Source organism: Falco rusticolus, chromosome 4, assembly GCF_015220075.1.
Source record: "Falco rusticolus isolate bFalRus1 chromosome 4, bFalRus1.pri, whole genome shotgun sequence".
Classification (NCBI taxonomy): domain Eukaryota; kingdom Metazoa; phylum Chordata; class Aves; order Falconiformes; family Falconidae; genus Falco; species Falco rusticolus.
The window spans coordinates 1,963,599-1,988,076 of record NC_051190.1 but is presented as its reverse complement, the minus strand read 5'-3'; the positions used below and the strand labels follow the sequence as shown (position 1 = coordinate 1,988,076).

At 39.6% G+C, this 24,478-nt stretch overlaps 1 protein-coding gene across 2 annotated transcripts in view; it reads right to left on the bottom strand.

The window, feature by feature from the left end:
- IARS1 (isoleucyl-tRNA synthetase 1) overlaps nt 1-24,478 on the bottom strand; it is a 118,924-nt gene that overhangs the window by 25,704 nt on the left and 68,742 nt on the right. For both annotated transcript variants that reach the window (XM_037386412.1, XM_037386413.1), the window contains exons 20-28: nt 20,659-20,806; nt 17,802-17,922; nt 13,316-13,407; nt 12,868-12,945; nt 12,257-12,378; nt 8,902-9,004; nt 8,590-8,673; nt 1,030-1,204; nt 157-260 (exon numbers count right to left, since the gene is read on the bottom strand). In XM_037386412.1, the coding sequence (XP_037242309.1) occupies nt 157-260; nt 1,030-1,204; nt 8,590-8,673; nt 8,902-9,004; nt 12,257-12,378; nt 12,868-12,945; nt 13,316-13,407; nt 17,802-17,922; nt 20,659-20,806 (1,027 nt within the window). The remainder of the gene's footprint in view (nt 1-156; nt 261-1,029; nt 1,205-8,589; nt 8,674-8,901; nt 9,005-12,256; nt 12,379-12,867; nt 12,946-13,315; nt 13,408-17,801; nt 17,923-20,658; nt 20,807-24,478) is intronic.

Below are 24,478 nucleotides of genomic sequence, written 5' to 3'. Positions count from 1 at the left end.
AATATTTCCAAAATTCAGAAGATCAGCTCCTGGCATTTGTTGAACTACCTGAACACACACACAAACACACCCCCCAGCTTTCACCTCACCATTTTCATATTACTTCTAGAGGAACCCTTCCATTCATCAAGAACAAAGAAGTAACCAATAAAATACCTGAGCATCAGAATGTGCCTCGAACTGGGCAGATCCTCCTACAACCTGATACATGAGGCGAAGATCTTCCCCATGGAGTTCATGGCCTTCTACAACAATGGTGCCTGCAGAATCACCAGATGAAGGGCATCTCTTAGAACCACAGTAAAAAAATTTTCTATTCAAAAAGCTTTAACAGGTATCAGGCTTCAAAGACATAAAATGCGGTTTATTTGCAATACAGTTAACCAGCATTTAAGTAAGAAACACTGAACTATCGTCCCACATTCCGATTTTTCATACAAGAGCTTCTACAGGCAGAACTCACTCAAATGCAGCTGCTGCAACAACTGTGCGTACCATTCCAATGACAAGAAACAGAACTTCAAAAATAATCCAGAGACTCGACTAAATCAAAATTTACATTTAAGCAGTTAGCTGAACAGGTACAGCTGGAAAATTCACATCCACTTGTAAAGCTGCAGCTGAAGCAATGCTTTTAGAATAACAATCATTGCACATTACTCGGCTCAAATCTGATTCAGTCCTACAAAACAGGTCACTGCTTCACCTCAGCCCTCCAGAGGAGAACAGCGTAAGATTAGTATACATGGCCACTGCTAATCTGCAGTCAACAGAATAATAAAACCCCAACTTTCCTCCTATTCTCATTAACATAATATTTAATAGGGAACAGGGATAACAACGGGGAAGTAGGCCTTAAGTTCTCCTAAGCCCACAGAAGGATACTTTTGCATCTGTTCCTGCAAATGCTTCATTAATAGACACAAATTAAAAGCAATTGGCTTTTTTTTTTTTCTGATGAGCCAAAGGATTTTTGCCGGTTTTTTTGGTCAACATTGCCATCGTTAAGTGGCTTGTGCCACCACGCACCCGTCTCCTGGAACTCCTCCAGCTGCTCACTCCTCAGCTCTTTGATCGCAGCCATGACAGGCTTGAATGCCCCTTTCAGACGCTTCCCAAGCACCATGTGGTCTGGTTCTGCTCTCAGCCGGACTCCGTACTTATCTTTATTAGTAGATAGTGTCACTTGACGTACGTTAAGTTCCTACATAAATACACCAAGAGGAAAAAAAAGCAGCTAAAGAATAGCTGTGGAAAGGGCACAAAACCAGGGGCCACAGTACAAGGGGGAAGTCATAAATCTCAAGCTGCAAATTTTTTATGTCGCTGTCTCTTATGAACCAAGTAATTTGCCAACACTGCAAGAGCAAATAAAGCCAAGCAAACTGAAACCATCCTTCAGCAGAAGACCCTACCCTCCTCCTTCAGCCTTTAGGTAGACATTTGTGCTATTAATAGACACCAGTCAGCTCAACTCAAATCAAATCCCTATTCAACGGCCTTTTTTATTTTACCGTTACAACTGCCTGAAGAGATAAAACTATTACCTTTGTGTGCAATGGCATTAGAAAATGGCCTGACAAAATTCAGGAAGAAAAATTTTGCTGAAATAGTCTTTTCAGTATGCATTTAACCATAAAACTGTAACTGACGATTTTATGGTTTAGGCTTTACAAATGCTACTGCCTCATTTTGTCTCTTTCCTTATCTGTTTCTTCTAGGTACTGACTGTACAGAAGACCCCTTGGCTCAGACGAAGCTCTGTCTGTGCTCTGCAGCACAAGATCAGTGCGCTGGAGTAGCCAAAAAACCTTATAAAACATGCATGAAGTTCAGGAGGGGCCTGAGATCAAGGATGTTGCTTTGCCTTGGGCATGCCCACGTTTTACAAGTAATGCACGCTGGTTTTGTCCCCGTATGTGAAGGGCAACAGAGTGGTGCTGTGGAAAGTTTTACAGAACAAGAGATTAAAGGACAGTGCTAGAACTCCTTGGGAAGAATGCTGAAGAGGGATACAATTGATTGAGATTTGAAAAATTATGAAAGAGGTGGGTAAGGAACATACAACTGTTATTTGCCAAGTCCCCAAACAACCCCTTGAGTAAGGGACCAGGCAGCGGAAACAGCAGGAGACTGATTTAAGAGAGATCGACACACAGGTAGTTAACCCTTCGAACTTGATGCCACAAGAGGAGGTAAGCAGAAGCGTACCTCCAGCTTCAAAAAGGAATTAAGCTCGTAGCAGTAGGCACATGAGCAGAGGTTAAAGGGAACAGGCAGGCCCGTGCCCTCGAGCATCTTTAATCCAATAGCTGCAGATGGCGAATACAACAGCAATCTACTGCGAGAAGCGGCCTGGCGCTCCTGCTTTCTCTGCATGGACCGTGCCACTGCAGGAGACAGCACCACGTGCTAGGTCAGCCACAGGCCTAAATCACTAAGTCATTTCTTACATTCTCAATTACAAATGTTTTCCTTATCACATAAGCACATTAAAAACCACCATTAAACCCCCCCCAAAGCTTACTGCATACCCTGATGACCGTACAATGACAATACACAGCAAACCTCTCCGCTCTACACTTGATTGTGTCCAATGAACAAATGGCATTACAAATGTTATTAATGACAAGAAAAAATGTCTTGGTATACCTACTGTAAATAAAAGCACTGTAGCCTAGCGCTATTTTGTGTCTTCAAGAGAGCTGGGTTTTTCCCTGCTTTGTAAAGCCAAGAAAGAAACACAAAGCGGGACTTGAGACCTAAACTTGCCGTTTCGCAGAGTCTCCCTCTCTATTCTTCATGTAACGTACCAGGGACGGTCCTTGGAAAGCTCTAATTGCCAACAGGCAACTCTTCTACAGGTACAAAGCTGCATGTATCTGGAGCACATGTCACTAATTCGGCAGGTTTTGTCCATCAGGCTGCCCAACACTTCAAGCATTTTGCATTTAAATCTCCACTAGAAAGCTGTTAAGAGTTCACATCAACATGATCCAGAATCACCAAATGCATTTGGCAAGCAAGTTGCTCCGAGTCGTTTAGGAAGCAGAAGTAAATGGTAGCGTCAGCATGACAGGACTAGCAAGTAGCCAAACATTTAGATTGAGAAATAATGCCTACATACAGCCTCTGAGCCACAGTAATTCCCTAGGAAGTCCTAGTGACACGAGTAGCCAAGAATACAACTGCATCTCATTTTATTTAATACATCTTTTAGGAAATTTAATGAAAATCATGTACTTTAGAAATTTGGTTTTAATGGGGTGCTGCTGGAAATGAGCCCACACGTAGTAAATGACAACCTCATGGGTAAAGAAGAAATAATAACCCAAAAAACAGCACAAACTGAAAGATGACTTTGGGCCCGATTAGATAAATTACATAAAAGCCAGCTCCATCTGGACAAGTTTTCTATACTAATCAGATTAGGAAACCATTCTTCTGTATACATTATCAGTTAAAAAAACCACAATGACTCTTCAAAAAACAAGTCTGTATCTTAGGCCTGCTTATATCTGCCTCGAGGTAGTGGTCTGACCTGAAATAGTTCTGAATTTTACCTCCCCAATAGATCGAAATCAGCTCCTTCACACACCTTTCCAGTCTCTCACACACAAACTAAGGCAAACCAGTCCTTCCCGTCCCCAGCTGGAAGACCCGTACATCCAGATATTCCCACCTACAGGGCCTGTCGCTGGTGCCATGTGCCAGACACGACCAGACAGACCGCCAGCGCCGTTGTGCCCGACTCTCAGAACAGAGAAAGAGAAATGCCAGTGCTGCGCTTCAGTGGGGATGGGCTCTGAGAACATCCTAACACGGAAAATAAATATTGATTACGTAATAGTGTAGGAAAAAAAAACAGCGATGGACCACACGCTGCCACAGGTCACCTGTCAGTTAATTCAGCCCATTCCCGGCTCAGTCTGCCATGTCACGCAAACACCGTCCGTGCCATGGAACGCCGGCAGACCTCGGACGTGATGAAGAAGTCAAGTTTTCTCTGGTTTATTACAGCCATACTTAGGGGTGGGGGTTGAAGGGTAGATGCAAATAAGATCCTGGTTGTGCACAGAGTAAAATTTACTCTGATAGAACTTTTCACTGGGAGTAGGTAGGAAGAGAAGTTCTGAACTGGGCTTGTAAAAGGCCTCAAATACTAATGAATAAAATGCAAATGCGTTCAGTTGCTAAAAGTCTTCTGGATTTATTTCATTTTGTGAGCTAGGCTATTTTTGCATAACAACTCTATACTCTGGACAGTTCTAACATCAGAATCCATTTATTAAAATGATTTGCTATGTTCTGATGAGGAGAGAGTAAGACCACAGATCAAGGACGACAGCTACTTCTGAAAAAGCGATGAATTAAGTTTTCCAAGTATTGCCAAGCGTATTTTTCAAACTTTAGCCAGCAACTGCATGAAATTAAATGGTGTCTTTTTTCTTACAACTTACCTCTGGCACCTGCAAATTTACTAGAAACACACTTCTGGCAGCAACTAAAGGTTCTAAAGCTCTGAAGATGTAGGAAGTTGAACAAAGCTGCAAACACAGCCCAAGTGATACTACCCAGTCTGCCTGTATCCACTGACCTCTTCAGCTCCGAACCACCCCAGTAAACAACTAGATTGATTGCTATGTAATACACTGAAACACATAGTAAGCTTCAGCATCAGCTTGTTGAATTTTAAGATACATAATAAAAATATGACAACAGACAATATTTTCTATTTGTGCTTCCATAAAAATAGTTGAGTTTGCTGTGACTCATCTCCCTGTAAGACACACCTTAATTTTGTCTGCAGTAGCAAATGAATAGAAATTATAACATACCTATGCACAATCTGATTGTGTAATAATTTATCAAATTTTTAGGTTCCTTTATTACCTTTTGCTGATGTAGAAGCTGACAGCAAATTTTGTCAACTATCTTTTTGGAAATAATTTAATCTCCCTTAAAATTGGATTATGTAAAGTCCACAAATCCAGTTTTCAGATCAAGAAAGTGTGATAAGACATTAACCTAAATTTCACAGCATTCGGCTATTGAAAAGATCCAGGTATTGAAACGATTAACAGTAATAGCAATCCTGAATTGAAGCATCGTAACTGGCAAATCTAAGAGAAATAACCAATTAGTTAACATGACTGAAAAGCCTTACAATCCGACTTACAAATCAACTAAGATTTTTTAAAGTTCTCTTAGTGCTCAATTCTTAGGAATCTGAAGTCCCACAGTAACTAAAAGCAAGAAGCATACAACACTGATGTACAAGTCCCATGCACTGGGCCATGACCATGCTTCAGCTGCCCCCAGCAAAAGTTTTAGAAGCCTTCCTCAGATGTATATTTAGGACTGGGAAAAAGGATGGAGTAACATATAATTAAATAAGGGAGGTCCTCCACCGCTTCGGTCACCTCTCGAATTCTGTGACTGACATGGCTGTTCTCACCAGCACAAGTGAGGTGGGTTGATCCTGCTCAGGCAGATGCAGGTTTTTGTTCCCTTTGTCAAGGCAAAGCAGCTGTGTTGACAACGACAACTTGAATTAATAAAGTTCCGATACATTTTAAGCACGTGACTAGATCTTCTGTTACAGAACCCTCTGAAGACACCTTATCAAATGGAAGAAAGAATCCTTACCCTACCAAGGACAGGCAAAGGGAAAAAAAATCCTTTGATAGTGAACTGCCAGCGGTTACTATAATAGAAAAAGAACTTCAGTCTCCCTTATCTGTAAAGACCTGTTTCACTGGCTTTAGAAAAAGCAAGAGACTACAAACACTTAAGGAAAAAAAAAATCTATTAAACTGAAAGCATCGTAACATCATGCTTCATGTAATACCAGCATGTGTTAAATAAAGCCATTGGAAATGACTCTGTCACGAACATACATAAACTGATGTAGGAAATGACAGATTCTGACAAATGAAAGATGATGGGAAGGTCAAAGGTCAATTATTAGTAGAAATACATTTTATTTAATAATCCAGAGACCATTAAAGAGAAACACAACCTAAAGACACATCCCTAAACCCACCAGTCCTTTATTATATTAGCACTTTAGAAGTGCAGAGGTCCTAAGGTGATACAGCATGGAAAGCATTTCCTGAAGACAGAAATAGGGCAGCAAGTTCCTCTGCAGTGTCAGAGCCGAAGCTTCAGTGCCGGGGGTGGAGCTGAAGGAAAGGAGCCACCCTGAACTGTGGAGCATCCCTACACTTCCCACCTGATCACTCTACTTGAACACGTAGCAGCTGCACGCTAATGACAGTAGCTGGGAAGTATGGTGGGGGTAGACCAGGCAGAATTAAGTTGCAGCACTAATCTGTTCTTAGCATATATGCTACAAGCACCTAAAATACAGGAAGGGAGCAGACTTCAAAGGAAAATGAAAAGTATGTTCTATGGCTCACCTTTCCAGATGTGGAATTATCAGGGGAGGGAAGGAAAGGAAGTCTTTCATAAACGGTTCAGATGTACAACTGCATTGCTGTTCAATTGTGTTTTTTTCTTCTAGTTTTTGCTCATTTAAAGAGAGATTGTTTCAAACAGGAAGATTTGAGAGGGCAAGACATGAGATAGCTAAGCTTGCACTGCACAGGCAATCAGAAATTGTATTAACACTTGTACATGAAATCTCTTGTAACAGTTAAGCTGCTGATATTTTGAGGGACTGTTAGTTTTTGTACTGCATGGTACTTAACTTCCCTAACAAGGGCCTTGCATTGAGGCTAGCATCCCTTCCTCAAACATTTTTATCAGGAGGTCTTGAAGGGCAAAGCCCATCTGAACAATTACCTCAGTGGTTTTGTTTTGCAAGATCACTCCTTCAGTTCTCATCCGAGAGAAAAGCTGGCATGTATTCTGCCCCACTGCATTAAGAGCCACACACAAATGCAATGAGATTGCATAAGGGAAAGACTGAACTGACAAATAATACACCGAAATTATTGTCACAAAGTAATCCCCAATTTATATTCAAGTCTAATGCATGCATTCTGCCCAACATCAACATCAAATCAGCTCCTTTAGGAGTCTGCTTTCTTAGCAAAAAGCTGCTGTTCAAAATGCAATTCTTTCCTCCCCAGAACACACACAGTTACAAAGACGCAGTCTTGGCTTATCTCCCCCAGGAACAGAATGAAACATCTGGGTGAAGAGTGATCATCTCTATCGATGAGTGACTACTGCAGGAAGAAAATCAGACTGCTCAGAAAGAACAGCATTGCTTAACCAGTCTGCCCCCTTCCCTCGCTGCCTTCCAGAGCGGTTCTGAAAGGCCTCCAATCCTACAACGGGGATGATATTACTCTTAACTCCCCATTCAGAGAAGCAATTATAAAGCCCCTAGGCTCTAACGCTGAGAAGTTACACACAGTATAGCTCATATCAAATGCACGATCATGACAGATCTACTGTTCGAGAACCACTGGTTTGCAAGATATTTTGAAGGCCCCAACCCCTAGAAAAAAGTCCAAAGACATACTGGTGTAGAGGCTTCCCCCCCCTGCTTTTCTTCTTGGATAAAAAGACTGCAGCTCATTGGAATTCAGCACTGTAGCTAAAATACTCTTCCTTCTCACTATTTCCTCTGATTTCTCTCGTGCATCATAGATGTGAAAGAAGATGCACATGAAGTCTATTTGTAATAAAATTTAATAGAACATAAAGACTAAAAAAAGCCTGCCCTACTAACAGATTTTTAAGCAATCAAGCTTTTTTTTAAGCTTTGTGCTTTCACGACAACTTCTGAAATGCAGTATGGAAGTTTAGAAGTTATTTATACGTTTGTACTATAAACAAAAATAAAGTTTATTTGCAAACAAACTCCTTTTTCATTTCACTTCTTAAAATACTATGGATTTTTACATGACTGACTAAAAGCAGAAAGTGCAGCCCGTTTCAGGATGTTAAGCTCAAAAAACCAAGAAGAGTTACTTTTCTTTTGAATGACAGAGTCTTTATCCAAATATCTGTAAGTAGGGCAGGCTGCATTTCTCTAATGGACATACACTAAAGGAGTAATGCAGTGGCATATGGGAGCAGATGAGTGTAAGAAATTGTACAGCCTAACATCTCGGTTATTTGACATTTTATTTCCTAAACACCACCCTACAAAAATCTTGACTGATCCCCTATTCTCCCTCACATGGAACTCCTTCTCTCCATCAACCCTTCTACTTACTGTCAAACTGATTTTTATGTCCTTTAACTGAAGGAGATCACAAATTTTGCAATCCATCTCTGACAACATGTAGCTGACTACAGTCTTATTTTAATTTAGAAAACGTTTTTTTCTTTTCACTGATCAATAGAAATGTTGATTTTTCTTGGCCTCTTAGCCCTTTGTGATCAGTTTGAGTAATTCAAATTTCTCAAGACTACAGCTAAGGATCATCACCCATTTACCTTCATATCTGTACACAGTACTCACTGATACCTGCTTTCATTACAATTTTCTTTTAAATTAATTTTACCTAGTGAGTTATTAATATCATCAACAGGGAAGGTTACGGTTTTGTTTATTTAGGTAACTGACACACACAATCCATTTAAGCATCATGTTCATGATGTTCTTACCTCAAGTACGTATTTCTCTAAAGATCTGACATTTTCCAGAGCCTCTGGATCCTGATGGATAACAACTACTTCTTTCAAAGGATACTGGGGAGAAGAAGAAAGGAAAAACAAAAAAAAAAAAAGACAGAAACTTTTGTTCTTCCAACTGAAAATAAAGAACTTCAACAATAAATTACTTCAAATGATAAATAATAATTTCTGAACTCTGTATGTTATTCCAAAACAATTATTAAGTCTTCCAAGGCTTATCCCAGAGTTACAAAGCTATTGCACATTCCCAAGGTATTGTTAAGAGACGTTAAGAGTTCTAACCTTGACCGGAATGGTTTTTCTGTCTCTGATTACTCGTCCAAGCTCAATAACAGACTGCAAACAAGAAACGGCATTTTCAATTTTTTTGTCGATGAGATCCTCCCTAGATTAAAAAGGAAATATTACATTGCTTCGTTTTCAGTGTACCTGAGTCGAATGAAAGCATTTTACCCTCTTCTCAGAAATTTCCTGCAAAGACTTAGTTATGCCCTGTTTGGGGCAGTTTGAAAAATTAACGAACAGTTTCATTCTTCTCTCTTCATAGAGAAGATGATGAGAAAATAACTTGCTTAAAAAAAAAAAAAACACCACCAGAGCTATTTTTAAATCTTCTTTTGTTAGCACCTCTCAAAAGATGGAGATGATAAGAGTCATACTACATATTCTATTAATATCCAATAAAAAGATTTACATTAATAGTATCATAAGATGATGCAAAAGGGTATTATAAATAGGATACTTATAATGACAATGAAATACCTATAATGCAACCAACCCACTGGATCTCAATTTATAATCTTTTTCAGAAATTCTAAACATTGTAGCTTGATGCTTTAGACAGTCTTGTCATCTTTCCTGGCTTCATCATTTTTCCCAACTTCATCATTTTAACACCTTCCATTTTGAGGCAAGGCAAGGCTTGGGGTTTGGGTATTTTTTGCCTTTTGGGGGGAGTTGGGCTGTTTGGGGTTGGTGGTGGGTTGTTTTTTTTTTTTTTTGAGTAAGCTGACATTCAGATCTTGTTTCAAATGTACTAGCAGCCAACAGTTCCAAGAATGTGGTTTTCTTGATTACTTGAGTTGCTGCATCAATTGAGCAGCTCCTTTAAAACCACACAAGTGTCATATCAATACCAGAGCCACTGGTTCAAAGGACAGTTGTGAATAAAATTAATGAAGGTGATGAAGGTGCCTGCTGTAATATAAGTAGTGAAAGTCCTGGGATGAAAACCATGCATAAAAAATGGATCATCCACAAAAAGAGAACAGGTAGAGCAAAACCTACAACTGAAATATCCCCATCTTCTGCATCAGGGCTTTGATTAAGATGTTACTATCTATTTTGAAGCTTTTGTTCTTCCAAAAGCCAGTTTTTCAAGATGCTCTTCCACAAACCAGGGAAGTGTGTAAATTGTGAGACGGGAGATGTTGCTCCCAGAAAGATTCATGTAGTACAGCGTGGCAGTATGTCAGTATTACTTGCCATTACGTAACCATGTTGTGGAGCCACAAAATGAGAACAGCTTTCAAAGACTGCATGCACATCCACAAAATTCCATGCAACCAATCTGTTCAGACATTAAGCGACCAAGTAATACCTCAGTGGGGTTTGTAACACAGGTTTTGAGTCAAGTTCAACTGTGAAACTGGCCAAGTCCCTTAGCTTTAGCTGTGCATACCAACAATATTGTTAAAGTAGTATTTTCTGTAACTGCATCAAAAAAAAGTCTCATTATTAACTCACAATATTATCCTTATGCAGTCATCGGGAAACTAAGAAAAATGCAGTGATGTGCTTAGCAACTCAGGGTGAAACTCTAAGATTTCAACAATTTAGCTCTGAAAACATGCCTTTTTATCTGACAAAGGGAACAACTGAAACATAGGGGATCCAGTAAATTACACGAACTACTAACAGACAAAAATCCAAAGAAAGTACAAGACAAAAAGGAAAGGTGTGCAAGCCGCTCAAATACAACCTATGTTCACATGACGCAGCAGCAAGTCAGTTAGCACTACCAGGAATAAAAAAGTGACGAAGCCACTTTTAAATACTCAGGCTAAGCCCATGCCTTAACCGAGTTCATGCAAATAGTTGCCTATCCTTCCATTACTCCATTCTACAGGAGCTCAAAACCACCTCTGATAGCTCACTGATGAGGTTTGCGTTCTTTGATTACATATTCTTTATAGCACTTTCCCAGGAAACAGAAAATCAGCACTATCATTATGTCAATCTCAAACTCCCTGTTGCAGTAACTGTCACTATTACAGCTATCAGAAAGAACATACAACTTCCTCAAAGGATAGAGTATCCAGAAAAGAAACACCATTACTAAAAGTTTAAAGTTTTAAATGAACATGTAAAGTATCAAGGGCAGCTCCCTTGTCCTTGAGGGGTTTGCAACTGAGCTGCAATGCGCAAGGGAAGCGTGCTGCTCCTGCGTTCTTTAACTGACAGCAGGCTGCCACGCAGGCACTAACTTAATCCACTAACGGAGCACCAAGGCACCAATGAGCAACCAATTACTGTAATACTAGTGTCTCCCTAGTCCAGATAAAAAAAACAACCAAACACCCAAAAAAGCAAACACACACCCACCCCAAAACCCAACCCAACCCAAAACAGCTGCAGCTGTCGAGTTGTACCTGTGCTGAGTTGATACTATAGATAACCTTGGGCATGCGTCCAGTACAACCATCGTGGAGCCAAACCCTTTTGAGACACACTGGCACTTACAAAAAAACCTCACCCATCAGCATCCAAAGAAATGATCTGTCTGGAAAACTCTCTCTCACACGATGTATCTATCCTCTTACAAGGAAGTGGAAATCTCTGGACAATGGTCTGAGTTCTTGATCTGAAGCCAGAAGAACTCACTCTGCTGGCTCTCTCTGTGGTGCACACAAAACAATAATTCCAATCCATACGGGATCTGGCATCAGCAGTCACTAAGAAAGGCCTAGAGGCGGGGGGACGCGTATGTTCTTGCAAATGCAGGGCCCACAAGAAAGTTTTATAAGCCTTTTGGGCCCTTCATAGGTAGGCATTGTAGCTTCCAGTCAGCACACGTTTTTAAGAGTAAGAGGATATTCCCTGCCCAACATAAGAAGAAAGCACTGTGAGTTGGGAACATACATTCTTCCTAATTGTTTTCTTCCCATCTACAATCCTTTAACCTACCACAAGCCTACTGCCTAAACGTGGAGGGAAAAGAAAATTTCCAGCTAACATTGAGTGGGGTGTGAAATGTACCGCTAATGAAATGTTCTCCTACAGCAAAGAGACTAACATTAAATCAGAGCTTAATCAAAACCTCAACATTTTTTGCTTATAGAAAAGAATGTGTTAACTATCATCCTAAAATCCTTCCTGAGGCAAAAGACTATTCATATTATTAAAGCAGCTTGTTTTAAAACAGTTTTAAACATAAGTAAGCAAAGGAGCACTGTGCTGCGAAAAGCAAAAAAAACCCACCAAAAAAACACAACAAACAAAAAACCCACCAAAAAAACACAACAAACAAAAAACCCACCAAAAAAACACAACAAACAAAAAACCCACCAAAAAAAACACAACAAACAAAAAACCCACCAAAGCAAACCCCCATTTTGCCACATCACAGCCGTCTCACCTCACTTGGGGAAGCATGAGGTAGTGGATGCTCTCAGTATTCTTTTCCTGAACCGAGGCTGGATCAATAAGTGTTTTCAGATTCTGGTACATCAGCTCAGTGATAAATGGAGTATATGGTGCCTGTAATGTTGCATTCAATCATCATCTTTTCTTTATTGTTTGTGCATTAGGAATCACTAATACTTATGAATCACATAAGGACAGTTCAGCAAAACCAATGCTTGCACAGTGTCTTGAATGCAGAACCGTGATGTTACTCAAAACACAGACTGAAATTAATGACAACTTTGCTACTACTAATTCACCTCCTTCCTAGTATTTACATGTTACTTCTGGGCATCAGATAAGAAAATCATAATGCCTCTTTATCACAGTCAAGTGATATTCACCTTCTTTATAGTACCATGGGGTAGATAAAAGGTGGGGTGGAAAATGAACTGTGCTACACAAATCAGTAACAACCTGGGGTTTCCCCCTGTGTATTCAGACTCTGTACCCATAGTTTCTATGGTCAACTTAATCTAAAAACATGCATCTTTGTGTCTAACTACATTAAAAATGTCAAATAGTTTTAGTAATATCAGTTATAGTAGGCTGTAATTCCCTTACCATAAGTCTGCACATGGAGAACAAGACACTAAACAAGGTTTCCAAGGCCATAATGCAGTCTTCAGTCCCATTCTCACCCTATTTGAAGAATTCACCAAGAAAAAAAAAACAAAAAAAACCACACATCTGCAATTTTAGGATCAGTAACTGCACTTCAATAAACTCCAAAAATTTCCCAGGTTAATGCAATAAACTGGTTTCCCAAACTGAATTCATTTTGCTCAACCCCATCCAGTGAGAGAAAGAGAATTACTGAACAATTTGTTTGGTTCTCCCCATAAAGCAAAGAGGAAGAAAAAAATGTTAACTTTTCATTCCCATTATCAGATACGAACCGATATAATTTAAAATGCAGCATAAAGATTGTGTGTAACACCACGAAGCAGTAAATTAGCATTGACCGCTGGGGTTTTGTTTACGGTACAAGACTGCAGAAGTCGATACCTACCTTCAGTCTCCTGCGATTCATTCTAACGTACCAATTGGTCAGAACATCAACGAACTTCACTAATCGAGGGACCACAGTGTACAGCCTGTAAGCTAGAAGGAAAGTGTTTACACTAGTTAATACCTGCCTACTGCATCAAGCTTCTCATTTCAAGAAACACAGTATCATTTGTAGCTCTGGTTTTAAACATAAAACTGGAGCAGAAGCACATACATTAGTAAGCTCAAAAAAGTGACTAGACATACTATTATGTTAAAACCATATTGTGAAATTGTACATCATCAATTCTCATGCTTCAAGACAAACATCTACCACCAAACTGCTTCCCTAATCCTACACAAACACGCATTATGGAAGCCTTATGCTTTTATCTGACTTGTAAAGAGGATAGTGGATAAGAGACTATTAATCGCAAAGGATTTCGCAAATCCTAGATTTGCACATGCTGTAAATACAGCCAAGTCACTAAAAGTTTAACAGAAATTATTGTAGAATCATACAATAAAATTTTATCAATGACTGCCAACATTTCCTTTTTTCTTAGCCACTTTTAAAATGAGACACCTACTTTCAATCAGTTCTCCTGAAAAAGATAATAAAAATTTGCAATTAAAGGAACACAGGAGGCTAAAAGAATGTAAAGTAACAGCAAGCCTGATGAGGTAAGATAAATGTAGCTGTATTTCAAGTTCTGTGTAACTTAAAAGCATGGAGGACTGCCAATGCAAAAAAGGAGGTCACCACAAGCATCACTATGCAACCAGGAAAAATTTCAGTTGTTTGTCAGAGAACTGGTGGGGTGGGGATGGAACTTAAACAGGACTTTGTTTTCTAAGGAAAACCTTGTATACAACTTCCTTAAAAGCATAAAGCTTTTTGATCTCTATGCTAAAACAGTTTCATTAATCAAGCAGCTACTGAATAAAAAGGATCTTTAAAAGCTCCACTACGGCTTTCACTGCATTTTCTAAAACAGAAGTGTTTTTAGAGGCAGAGTACTGGTATTTAAAGCTAAAAAGGAAGAGCTCAGAAGATTCAGGCCATAGTGAGGAAGACCTTATTTACACGGGAATTTGTATTCCTAAAAAAATCCCCAGGTCACTTCTAGCTATGCATTATCTAGTTAGACTGGTTAAAAACAAAAACCTCCAAAAATCCACCCTTCAGGATAGTAGATGTTTAACAAGAGTTTCAAGTTAGCCTGGAAACAGGCATTTCTCTCCTCAACAGCTGTAATGCCAGTTCATTAACCAAATCGTGAAATGTTACTTTTTCATGACTCAAGAAAAAGGCACGCATGGGCATGAACACGTGTGCACACACACACACAGAGGCTTCTTTCCATTTCAGTCCTCAGAAGAAAAGTTGTTTTGTAAAATAATTGCTTCTATTGGGCACTTAAACAGTAAGCCTTGTTAGGCTTTTTTTTCCCCTACTTAAAAACATTTTAATCCCCCTTAAAACACAAAGCATTGTTTGCCCTACTACCTTCCACAATACCTTCCCAATATCTTACTACTTGCCCAATTTGTCAAAGGGCCCAAATACCAGAATTTTTCATCATAAAATACAAGGTTTAGTGGGGAAACTATACCACTATTCCATAGGAAATAACTGATTTGCGTAAGTGTTGTTATCAAAGTAAACTAAGCTGGCCACACCAGCGGCTGCTGCAGCGGTTACACGCAGTGCTCCTGAAGGCACCACGTCTGCAGCTCCGGCTTGGGGCACACGTTAAACCACAGACAACACACAACAGCAACAACCCTCTTACACACACACACGCATGGTGTCATGTCATGGCAATACTTTTACCAATTTGCCATGAATAACTGAAACGAAGCTGCTTTCCGACAGGTAGCGTCTCCTTTCCTCCAAACGGTTATGTTCTAGGAAGCCAGCAGCTCTCCACCAAGCCGGGGCTAGCACAGGATTGCTAAACCTTCCCAACGTCTTTCCTGGGCTCTCCAAAGCATCCCAAAGTTGGAGTATGTATGGAGGTTATGTTCCCCGCCACCACCCTCAGTCTATTCAAGTGAGGTCAATACCGAAGTGGCAGGGACTCTGTTACGGCTGAAATACTGCTGGCTACTCAAGCTACCAGTAGAAACTGGGGCACAATTAACATCACTTTCACTCCACAGAAACATTTTTCTAGACGCCAGTGATCAGTGTCAAATGTAGCTCCACGACAGAACATGCTTGGGAAGAACCTAAGCTCATTGCACCGTGTTTCTGGTCAGCGGTGTCCCCTTGCCATTCTGCACCAAGCCCGGACGTCCTCACACAGGATCACGCGCACAGCAGCAGGACCAGCCGTTACGGCACCGACCGCACCATTTCTTTGGCAGATGGTGCCCAAACGCCACCTCAGCACCACCGCCTCAGCTACGTTTTACACACAGCAGAGACAGCGGGGGGCTTCATACACCTTGTGGGTAACAGAGCTGTACGGCACTAGCTGGCAAATGCAATCAGTTGTATTTGCTCACATCATGCCACCTCCACAACAGCTTCTGTATTTATTATTTTTTCATTATTATTATTTTGGGTTCTAAAATGAAGCTTGTATTGTGTATTTATCTCCTTTAACATCTGAGGTTATCAGTCACCATTATAATCTTCCCTTGCCTCTTCCTGATTTTTTTCCCAATTCAAGTCATATGAAGTAGAAAACTTTTTAAAAAAATCCAAACAAGTTTTTTTAAAAAAAAACATTTGCCCATGAGTATCATGTTGCAGTACACATTTACTGCGTCTCATTATCATCTGACTGAATTCAGAGTTTATGCAGAAAAATAAATGGGAAAATCATATTTATTAATCCCTTCCAAGTGAAATGTGTCGCTCATTTGATGAGCACATCACACTACGTTCATCTAACACACGACAATAGGACTTAACACCAACACTACGGTCTTGAAAGTCTTTACATTGTCATTTTCCAGCAGGAATTTTCTTCTCCTGCTTGGAGGGAGCTTCTTGCTTTGTAAAGATGTCAGCTGACGCATCACTTTTTATTAGCTTCATCTTCCTCTTAGAAATCCAGAGCAGTGAATTCAAGTTTCTGCCCCCACGCTCATCTTCCTACAAACACTATTTCTGTTTAAACCATGCACTAATCCAAGATCTCAGGTACACATTCACAAATGAATTTTCCACTGTCCCTCGATGTATTTTCCTCTGTACCGTGCAGCAGGTATACTTATATAGGCTCTGCATATTTCTGTTTGGCAACACACAAAACTGAACACACACCACCACCAAATTTCAAGGACAAAGCTTCTATGAAGAAGCCACATTTGTGTGAACAGACAGCTTTTGTCATACTCCCAGTTTTGGTAGCTTGAGGATTCTTTCTTCCTTTAATGAAATGTTCTTAGATGACCTCACCTGAATTTTGTTATTACCAAAATTACTGCTTTATCTACTGTAGCAAGATAAATTCATCTAACTGGCCTTGGCGAGAGTGAACATCACGCCAGTCTAAGAGAGGGGAATATAAGAGATGACTGAAGCAGGGGAGGACTGTCCTGTGTCCTCAAACTCAGATCTGGCATTTAGCTGTTTCTTCATTACCTATTACCCCACAAATACCTTCCTTCCCTAGGCCCAAGTGCATTTGCAGATGGCTTCTAAAAATTCCTCCAAGGGTAACTTCAGATCACAGGCACATGGGGAGTTGTTTGTTTATTCATAAACAGGAACTACAGTGGCAAAAGCCACCTTTTTTAAGGGTACTAGAAACCTAGATACTAAAAGGCACCAAAACCTCTTCAAATCCTGTTGTGACTTTACCTGCAAGTTTGCAAGCTTACTGGATCAGACCAACTACTTCCGAGGACACTGGCGGCACTTTCTCCTTACAACTGATAATGTCTTATTATAACATGGGATGGCATGGGATAATAAAAAAAGACAACATGCAGGAAGAAAAACAAGGAGAGGGTCTTCTTACAGCTACGCAATATCCTAATCTTATGCCATCCCTCTGCGCACACTCCCAACGTGATTAGAGAAACCCTCTACATGGAACTATGCAGGGGAAAACGTATCTCTCGTGCTCACATACCTCTCAAAATTATTTTATTTAGCTAACTTGAGTAGCGTCCATTTTACCCTTTTTCTAGAGCTTCCCCAAATTATATTTGCCTTCCTTTTCACTGCTGTCCTTTAGTTATTACTACAGTATTATTAATCACTCCAAGCAGTGCAGAAGATGTTATTACAGCAACAGGCTGTATCACTGAGCTCATAGCATTAGCCGTGACAAGAGCAGCCTTATCAGGTTTTGAAATCTCATGAACAAGCACAGCAAAGTCTGTATTAACACCCATGAAAGCAGCATTCCATGTATGATGGTAGCTGGTTAAAGATTTCCTTCCTTTTATCTGAACTGCAAGTCTCATGTGGAATCTGGGAATCTCTGGATGAAGTGGCTAGCTCTCTAATCTGAGGTTAAACCCCCGCCCCGCCACATGCATACCTGCCATTTCAGCTTTGAAGAACTGAATGAGCGACTGGGTGAAAGAAAGAATCCATTTATCCATGATGTTATTGCTCTCCTTAACTGTGTTCTCATTGTAGAGGAATTCTCTTCCCTCATCCTACCGTTAACATAAAAACACAAAACACATTTTCAAGTCATAAGGGGTATACATTCAAACCTCTGTATCGAAGCACCTGTCAGCCACCAATAATGCGCCACCGTCACTGGGTTATGCTGGTTTCCTAAGAAAGAACATTAAATTCCAGACACATGTAAGAGGAGTAGCTGAGGAAAACCTGGCTCCCACTGCTGCTATCTCACCACATCACACCTTCAGCTACAAAGGAGGCCAGCTCTTCACCCAGGCAAAAGGCAGCACTGCACGCGATGGCACGCAGCCGCTCTGCCCCTGCTGCAGCGTACGCCAGAACGTCCAGACACAGGGGAGGACTCTGGAATTTGCATAACTTTCATCTATGATGACGAACTCGATTTGGGGTAAGGGCAAATAAACAATGTAATTGCTTTTTAAGAGCATGTGACAATTTCAACAGATTGGAACAGAGAAGAACATGATAACCTGGGAGAAAAAAAAAAAAAAATTAAAAAAGAGGTGGACACCCTTGTTGGTGCCTACAGTCTGACTCTCTTCCATGTGAGCATTTTTAGGACTGACAGAAAACAGGGGCTTGGTTTTGGTTGGTTGGGGTTTTTTCCCAGATTTACAAACTATATTTAACATCTGGTTTTAAGAGTCTTTGGACCTTCCGTTCCCTTGGGATCTAGATGAAAAAAATCTGTTTGCGTTACTCAACCCAGAAATTATGCATCCACTTACACAGTACAAAAGGAGAAGATTTTCAGGCAAGAAATGCATCTGCTCATGCAGAAGTGCAGCAATCCCAGTGTGAGGTCAGCAATCATTTAACCAACTACAATTACTGTGGTAATTACAGTAAGCATAAAATTGTTAAGACTGCATCCAGGACACTGGGACTGTAGTTCCTCTCTTGCAGGAGGCAGAATACAATGAAGTTGTTTAAACCTGTGCATGAAATCTAATTTAAGCACCATCTCCTCTAATAGCACATTCTTTTGCCTAGTATGATGCATAGGAAAGGTTTCACTATCTCTACGAAGAAAAATTACATCTGCTGAATTACTAAAACTATCTGCTTAAGCACTGGGATTTTCCACTGGGATCTTCCATCTCCAGTTTGGCTGACCTTGCAAGATCTAATGGGATTACAGCAAAAAGCTGCAAAGCACACTTTAGATAATTCAAAGGTCAAACAGGAAAAACAAGTATATTTCTGGGGCAATGCGTTAAAGTCTGTCTGATGAATGCTGTCTAGGGATCCTAAGAAAGTATCTGCTAAATATTAGGATCTAGGAAGTTACTAGACTTTCTTCCCAAAAGGGGTTGTTGTAAAAACATAAACCCATTTAAGTCACCTATTTACTGCATTATTTACTGAAGTCAGCTTCCTTTATTGCTTCAAATGACAGCTCTTCACTGCAATTTAAGCTGCTACTGTAGTTTCATGTGTAGTACAAGGTTTGACCTTTTTTTGCTTAGCTCCCACTCTCCCATAAAACTTTGCACTAACAAGTGGCAAACTTCTAGCATTAATCTCAGCTGAAAGATTAAAACTGGTTTCAACAGAAACTATATGATATACACATAAAATCTTTAATTTAAATAAAAAAAATTACCATAAGAAATTTTAATCTTGCTTTTATTCTGGAAGTGTAGAAACTCATGTCACTCACGCAGCATTTTTTAGCAGGCTTCAAATGTAATCTACAAGTCTAAAGCACTATTGCTTTCATGATGATTTACCTTTCCATTCCTTTTTTTTTAAAAAAAAAAAAGTTGTATTTAAATTTAACTTTTTAAAAAAATGAACTGTCATGTTACAGAAGGCAATCTTCATGCTGTGGCTAATGTATTCAGTATTGAGTATTCCCAAGTTAAACATTTCTATGCAGGTTCATAATTAAAGTTTCAGTAAATGAGTTAGCTCAAGAAATTGTCACAGCAGCTGCTACTGAAAATAACTGTCTTTACTTATTTGCAGTTCTATTTGTGTTAAATCTGTATGCTATTAAGCAAAGTTCTTGCTGCAGAGAAACTTGCTGTCCAGATGCTATTCTCCGACAGCATCCTTCCTGTGATGTAGCCATGCCTGGCTACATGACACGAGGTAACAGAAACAACCCAAAAAAAAAAAAGCAGCACTCAAAGCAGTATGAGTGACACCTACTGCCTCCAAGCTACTACACAAACACTGATAAGGCAATTACTAGGAAACCACCTAGGCTTAGTACGGCCACTTCAGAAGGATTCCCTCAAGCACATGTGGTATGTGGCTTATAACTGGTGTTCCCAGCAAGGTGACTAGCAGCAGAGAATTTCTTAGCATTTATTAACCCCACAAATTAAGTCCCTATCTTGTTCTCTAATTTCAAGAGTATGAATGCAATAGCATCACATTTATTTGAAATAAAGGGAATCAAGAGCACCCTAATCCAAGAAATGATAGCCGTTATGTCTCGACAGTCCTCCACCTTCCACTCCTCCTGTCTATATAAGCTTGGTCAAGAAGAAAAAGATGCAGGGTGATTATAGCTTTGTAAAACAGGGTACTAACAGCAAACAACACTGAAATGAACAGCAAGTATATACAACCTGATCTAACTCTGAAGTCAGCCTTGCTTTGAGCAAGGAGGTAAAGATGAGATGACCTCCAGAGTCACAGTCTAAGTTTCTCTGCGATGCTAATTCACTCCACCAGTGGAAAAAGCACAAAGCCCCTTGCATTTTGCTCTTCCATGCTCGAGAGATCTGTACCTTATGTTGCAGGATCTGAATGTTCTGAACAAGAAAGCGATATGCATTGTACCAGGGCAGGAAGACATCCTTCAGTATATCCCTTACTCCTTCCTCCTTAAATCTCAGATTTTCTGCTCTTACCACAGGGGAATTGATCAGGTATAACCTGCAAAATAAGAACACCATAGTTCAAAGCTTAAAACTACATATGCTGGTAGAAACGCACTTAAACGTACAGTAAACCCTAGAGAGCTGCACAGCAGGAGAAAGATAGCCAAGGGAGCAGTTGCACACCAATGACGAAGGAAGACAGTATTGTAAGCACATAACGTGTTGAACATACAACAATTTACTTCCTAGTGCTACACGATTATTTTTAGGATACTGCACAGGGAATTTGAATAGAAATTTTCTTTTTTACTCTAGAAATTAACTGAAGTGATAACACATGCCGAGATGCTATTGCAGTATAAAACAAGCAGTGGAGGCACGGAATTAGTGCTCATCTTTAGAATGGCACCTATTGTTTCGGCAATATTTTTAATTTCTTGACAATGACACAGTACTCTTCTACTCCGTCTAGTTAACTTCCTCAATTATAAAAAGCTTTGGGTCCATCACAAACATGGGGCTAAGGAGCAAGGCAAAATAGGCAAACCAAAGTAAAACAGCAGAAATTAACATTTTCAAGAAAAACACCCCCAGAAGAGGACAAAGGCTATACCTCCCACCAACACAAATGTGCCTTGGCTCCAGAAACAGCTCTGAAGGAGTGAAGCTGAGGATTCAGGTGATGCGGACTCCTCTGTCAGAAGCAGCCCCTCACAGAACCGTGCCCACCTCAGCCAAGGGGGTTCACCTACACAGAGAATCCACCCTGCCTAGGGACATCGTCCTCAGGTCACTCTTTCTCAAGCTAACTGTTCCTCATTTCAGAGAGACACAGACGTGTCCCCCAGCTTCCTCACCAGCCGGGAGTTTGCAAAAAAATCATCTTTATACTTTATCCCATCTTCTTCCCTAAACAAATATTCTGTGCATGGAGACAAACTGGTATCTATGAAGTTAACGCAAAAAGAAACCAGGTCTTTTGCGGATATAAAAAAAAATAATACAAACTTGATTTAGATACACCTTTTTTACTTTTCCAAATATGAAAACCAATCTAAGTATTTTTTTAAAAATATTGTGGCATTTCTCAATAGAAGTTTATTAACTCATTTTCTCACATTTTATCAACTTCTTAAATTGTGATTCTAAACTAAGATATCATTACAGGCACTTCCTTTAGGAGGCTTTAAAATCTTAATGGGGTTTGACACAGCACATTGAAGAATACCAGATCCTAAATTCTTCAGGAGAAGGTTTCTTACATAAAAATGAATACACAAAAAAATAGATCTGCCAAAGTAAATGGACAATAACGCAGCAGAGAAATGGGTATTTTCAGTACTGTATTGAAAAAAAGTTAAACCTATCTGAATTTAAATTAAAATTCATGAAAGTACAGAACAATTAAGCGTTAATACTGAACTACTAAGTCCTTACATGAAACCAAAATTTCTAAGTACGTATTGAAACCAAAACTACCATTATGATTACTTATGTGCTTATTACTCATTATTTATTTCAGAAGTCAAACAAAACTTTGCTCTGAATACGAGAGCAGGTCTGGCCCCAGGGGACACCAGCTACTCCAGGCCTTTTACCAGTTTGGGACTCACCTGGAACAACGACTACTTCCAAGTGCCCCCAGTTCTCCTCCTGAGGGGGCAGCAACACAACCCAGCCAGGGCTGTGAGGGAAGGACCCGCTACACTGCCCCGCAGCACACACCTCGGCAGCACCTGCTTCCAAAACTGCCAGAGAACTTCCTAAAATAGCTCTTAGCATGAGATATTATAGAAAAAAGTAGCTCTCCGAGGCTACAGTTTTATTTTGGGTTTGTTGTTGTTGGGTGGGTTTTTTTGTTGAGTTTTGGGGGTTTTTTTAACATAGCAGCCCTGCACTGCCTTACAATATGTAAATATTAAAAAAACCAGTAGTTTCCTGAATTATTCCAATGCAAAGATACTTACATCTATTATATGGAAAGAGAAATAAGACACCCAATGAAGCAAGAGTTCTGTCAATTGTTACACCTAGCGATATTAGCCACTGGGAAGAAAATAAAACTGTCCTCAAATCAAGCCAGTATTATCAAGTTTTCTAACAACGTAGGAGAAACAATGAAGTAACCTTCCTTTCATGTCTCTAAAACAGTAGTCTGTGGCACCGTTATTTCTTCTTCATTTTAAGAACAGATTGAGAGGAGAATGTAACATCCACTTCTAACAGCAACACTTACCTCAGGATATATGAGAGCAAGAGGGCTTGCAAATACTATTTAACTGTTTTTGACCATTCTTACAGATTTCACACAGGATTCAAATTTCATGAAGTTTGAAGTTGGGTTGTTAAATTTATTGTGCTGTTAAAACTTCTGTTTGCCCTTTCCATTCAACTCCATGTTCATTTAAACAACTTCTATCTGTATTTTCTGCTGATCTATTTATCAAGCTACTGCTGAGAATACTTCAAAGCTGTAGTTAAAAAAAAATATATATATGTGTACTGCAAAAGCTAAAGTAACTCTGCAGGGAAGCAGTGCCAAGGAAAAAAAACCTCAGTTGTAGCTTTTTCTATAAACAGAACACATCAAGCGCTTCAGTGAATAAGCAGAGACAAGTGAATCACAGAGCTCCTTCCATAAATGAGCCTAGTCTGCAATGCTGTTTACTCTCTGTGTGGGTGTATGTATAAATAAATGTGACATTAAAGAATGAGTACACAGGCAGAAAAATGAATTAGCGTTTTAGATATAAAAAAACATGCATAATGGAAGTGTAACTTCTGGTGTTTGATATTTTTTGGGTTTTTTTATAAAAAAAGGCATATCTTTTCCAGCATAACCATTACCTGCAATTTAGAAATTTCTAATAAGAGTAACTCCAACCCTCTTCACTCACATCGTTCCAGCTACCAATTCACTGATACTCTGCTAATACACGTTGACCATTTGCAAAGAACAATCTTGATCAAATTTAAGAAATCCACCCAACTCTCCACTGTAAACATATATAAGATAATTTACTAGGTCTTTTAAATGCTAAAGCTTGAAATAAAAAGGAACTTCACATTTGTTTGTTTTTTTAAACTATCTAGAACAAGCAACAATCACCTTTCTCAAACAAAAAAACATGGTACATCAAACTTTCATTCCCAAAGCCCAACCATTACCATGTATAGTTTTAACATACAATTCAATGTGTAAGATGTAAGTTTTCTTATATATACCAAGAACTACAGGGCTCTTGAGAAACCTGTAAGTAGTATACTCCCGAAGTTATTAAAACGTCTTTATTGTACCTTTACCTCAAGGTAACACTTCATGCATGTTGTTAGCACATCTAGCCTAAGTACCAGGTGACTGCATAATTACGTTTATACATTAGTATGCTTTTAATGAAACACTTGAACTGCGTTTAATGTGTTTGACCAGAACAATTTATATATACACATTAGGCTGCTCCACTTCTGCTCTTCTGGTTTCACTGCTATCAGGTACATATTATATACTTATATCAACAAAAATGAAATGCTTTCTCTTTAGAAAATGTACAGTACGAGCAGCAAACATACATTTCTGTGCATTATACATTAATCCTTCCCTAAAATGATTTAACAGTAAATTAATAGCGCTGTTCTCAAAGATTTTATTCAAATTTTCACTGGCTCAACTCAGATGATTAGCTGCCCCAGCAGCCGGCGATGGCTCCAGGGGAAGCATTCTGTACAA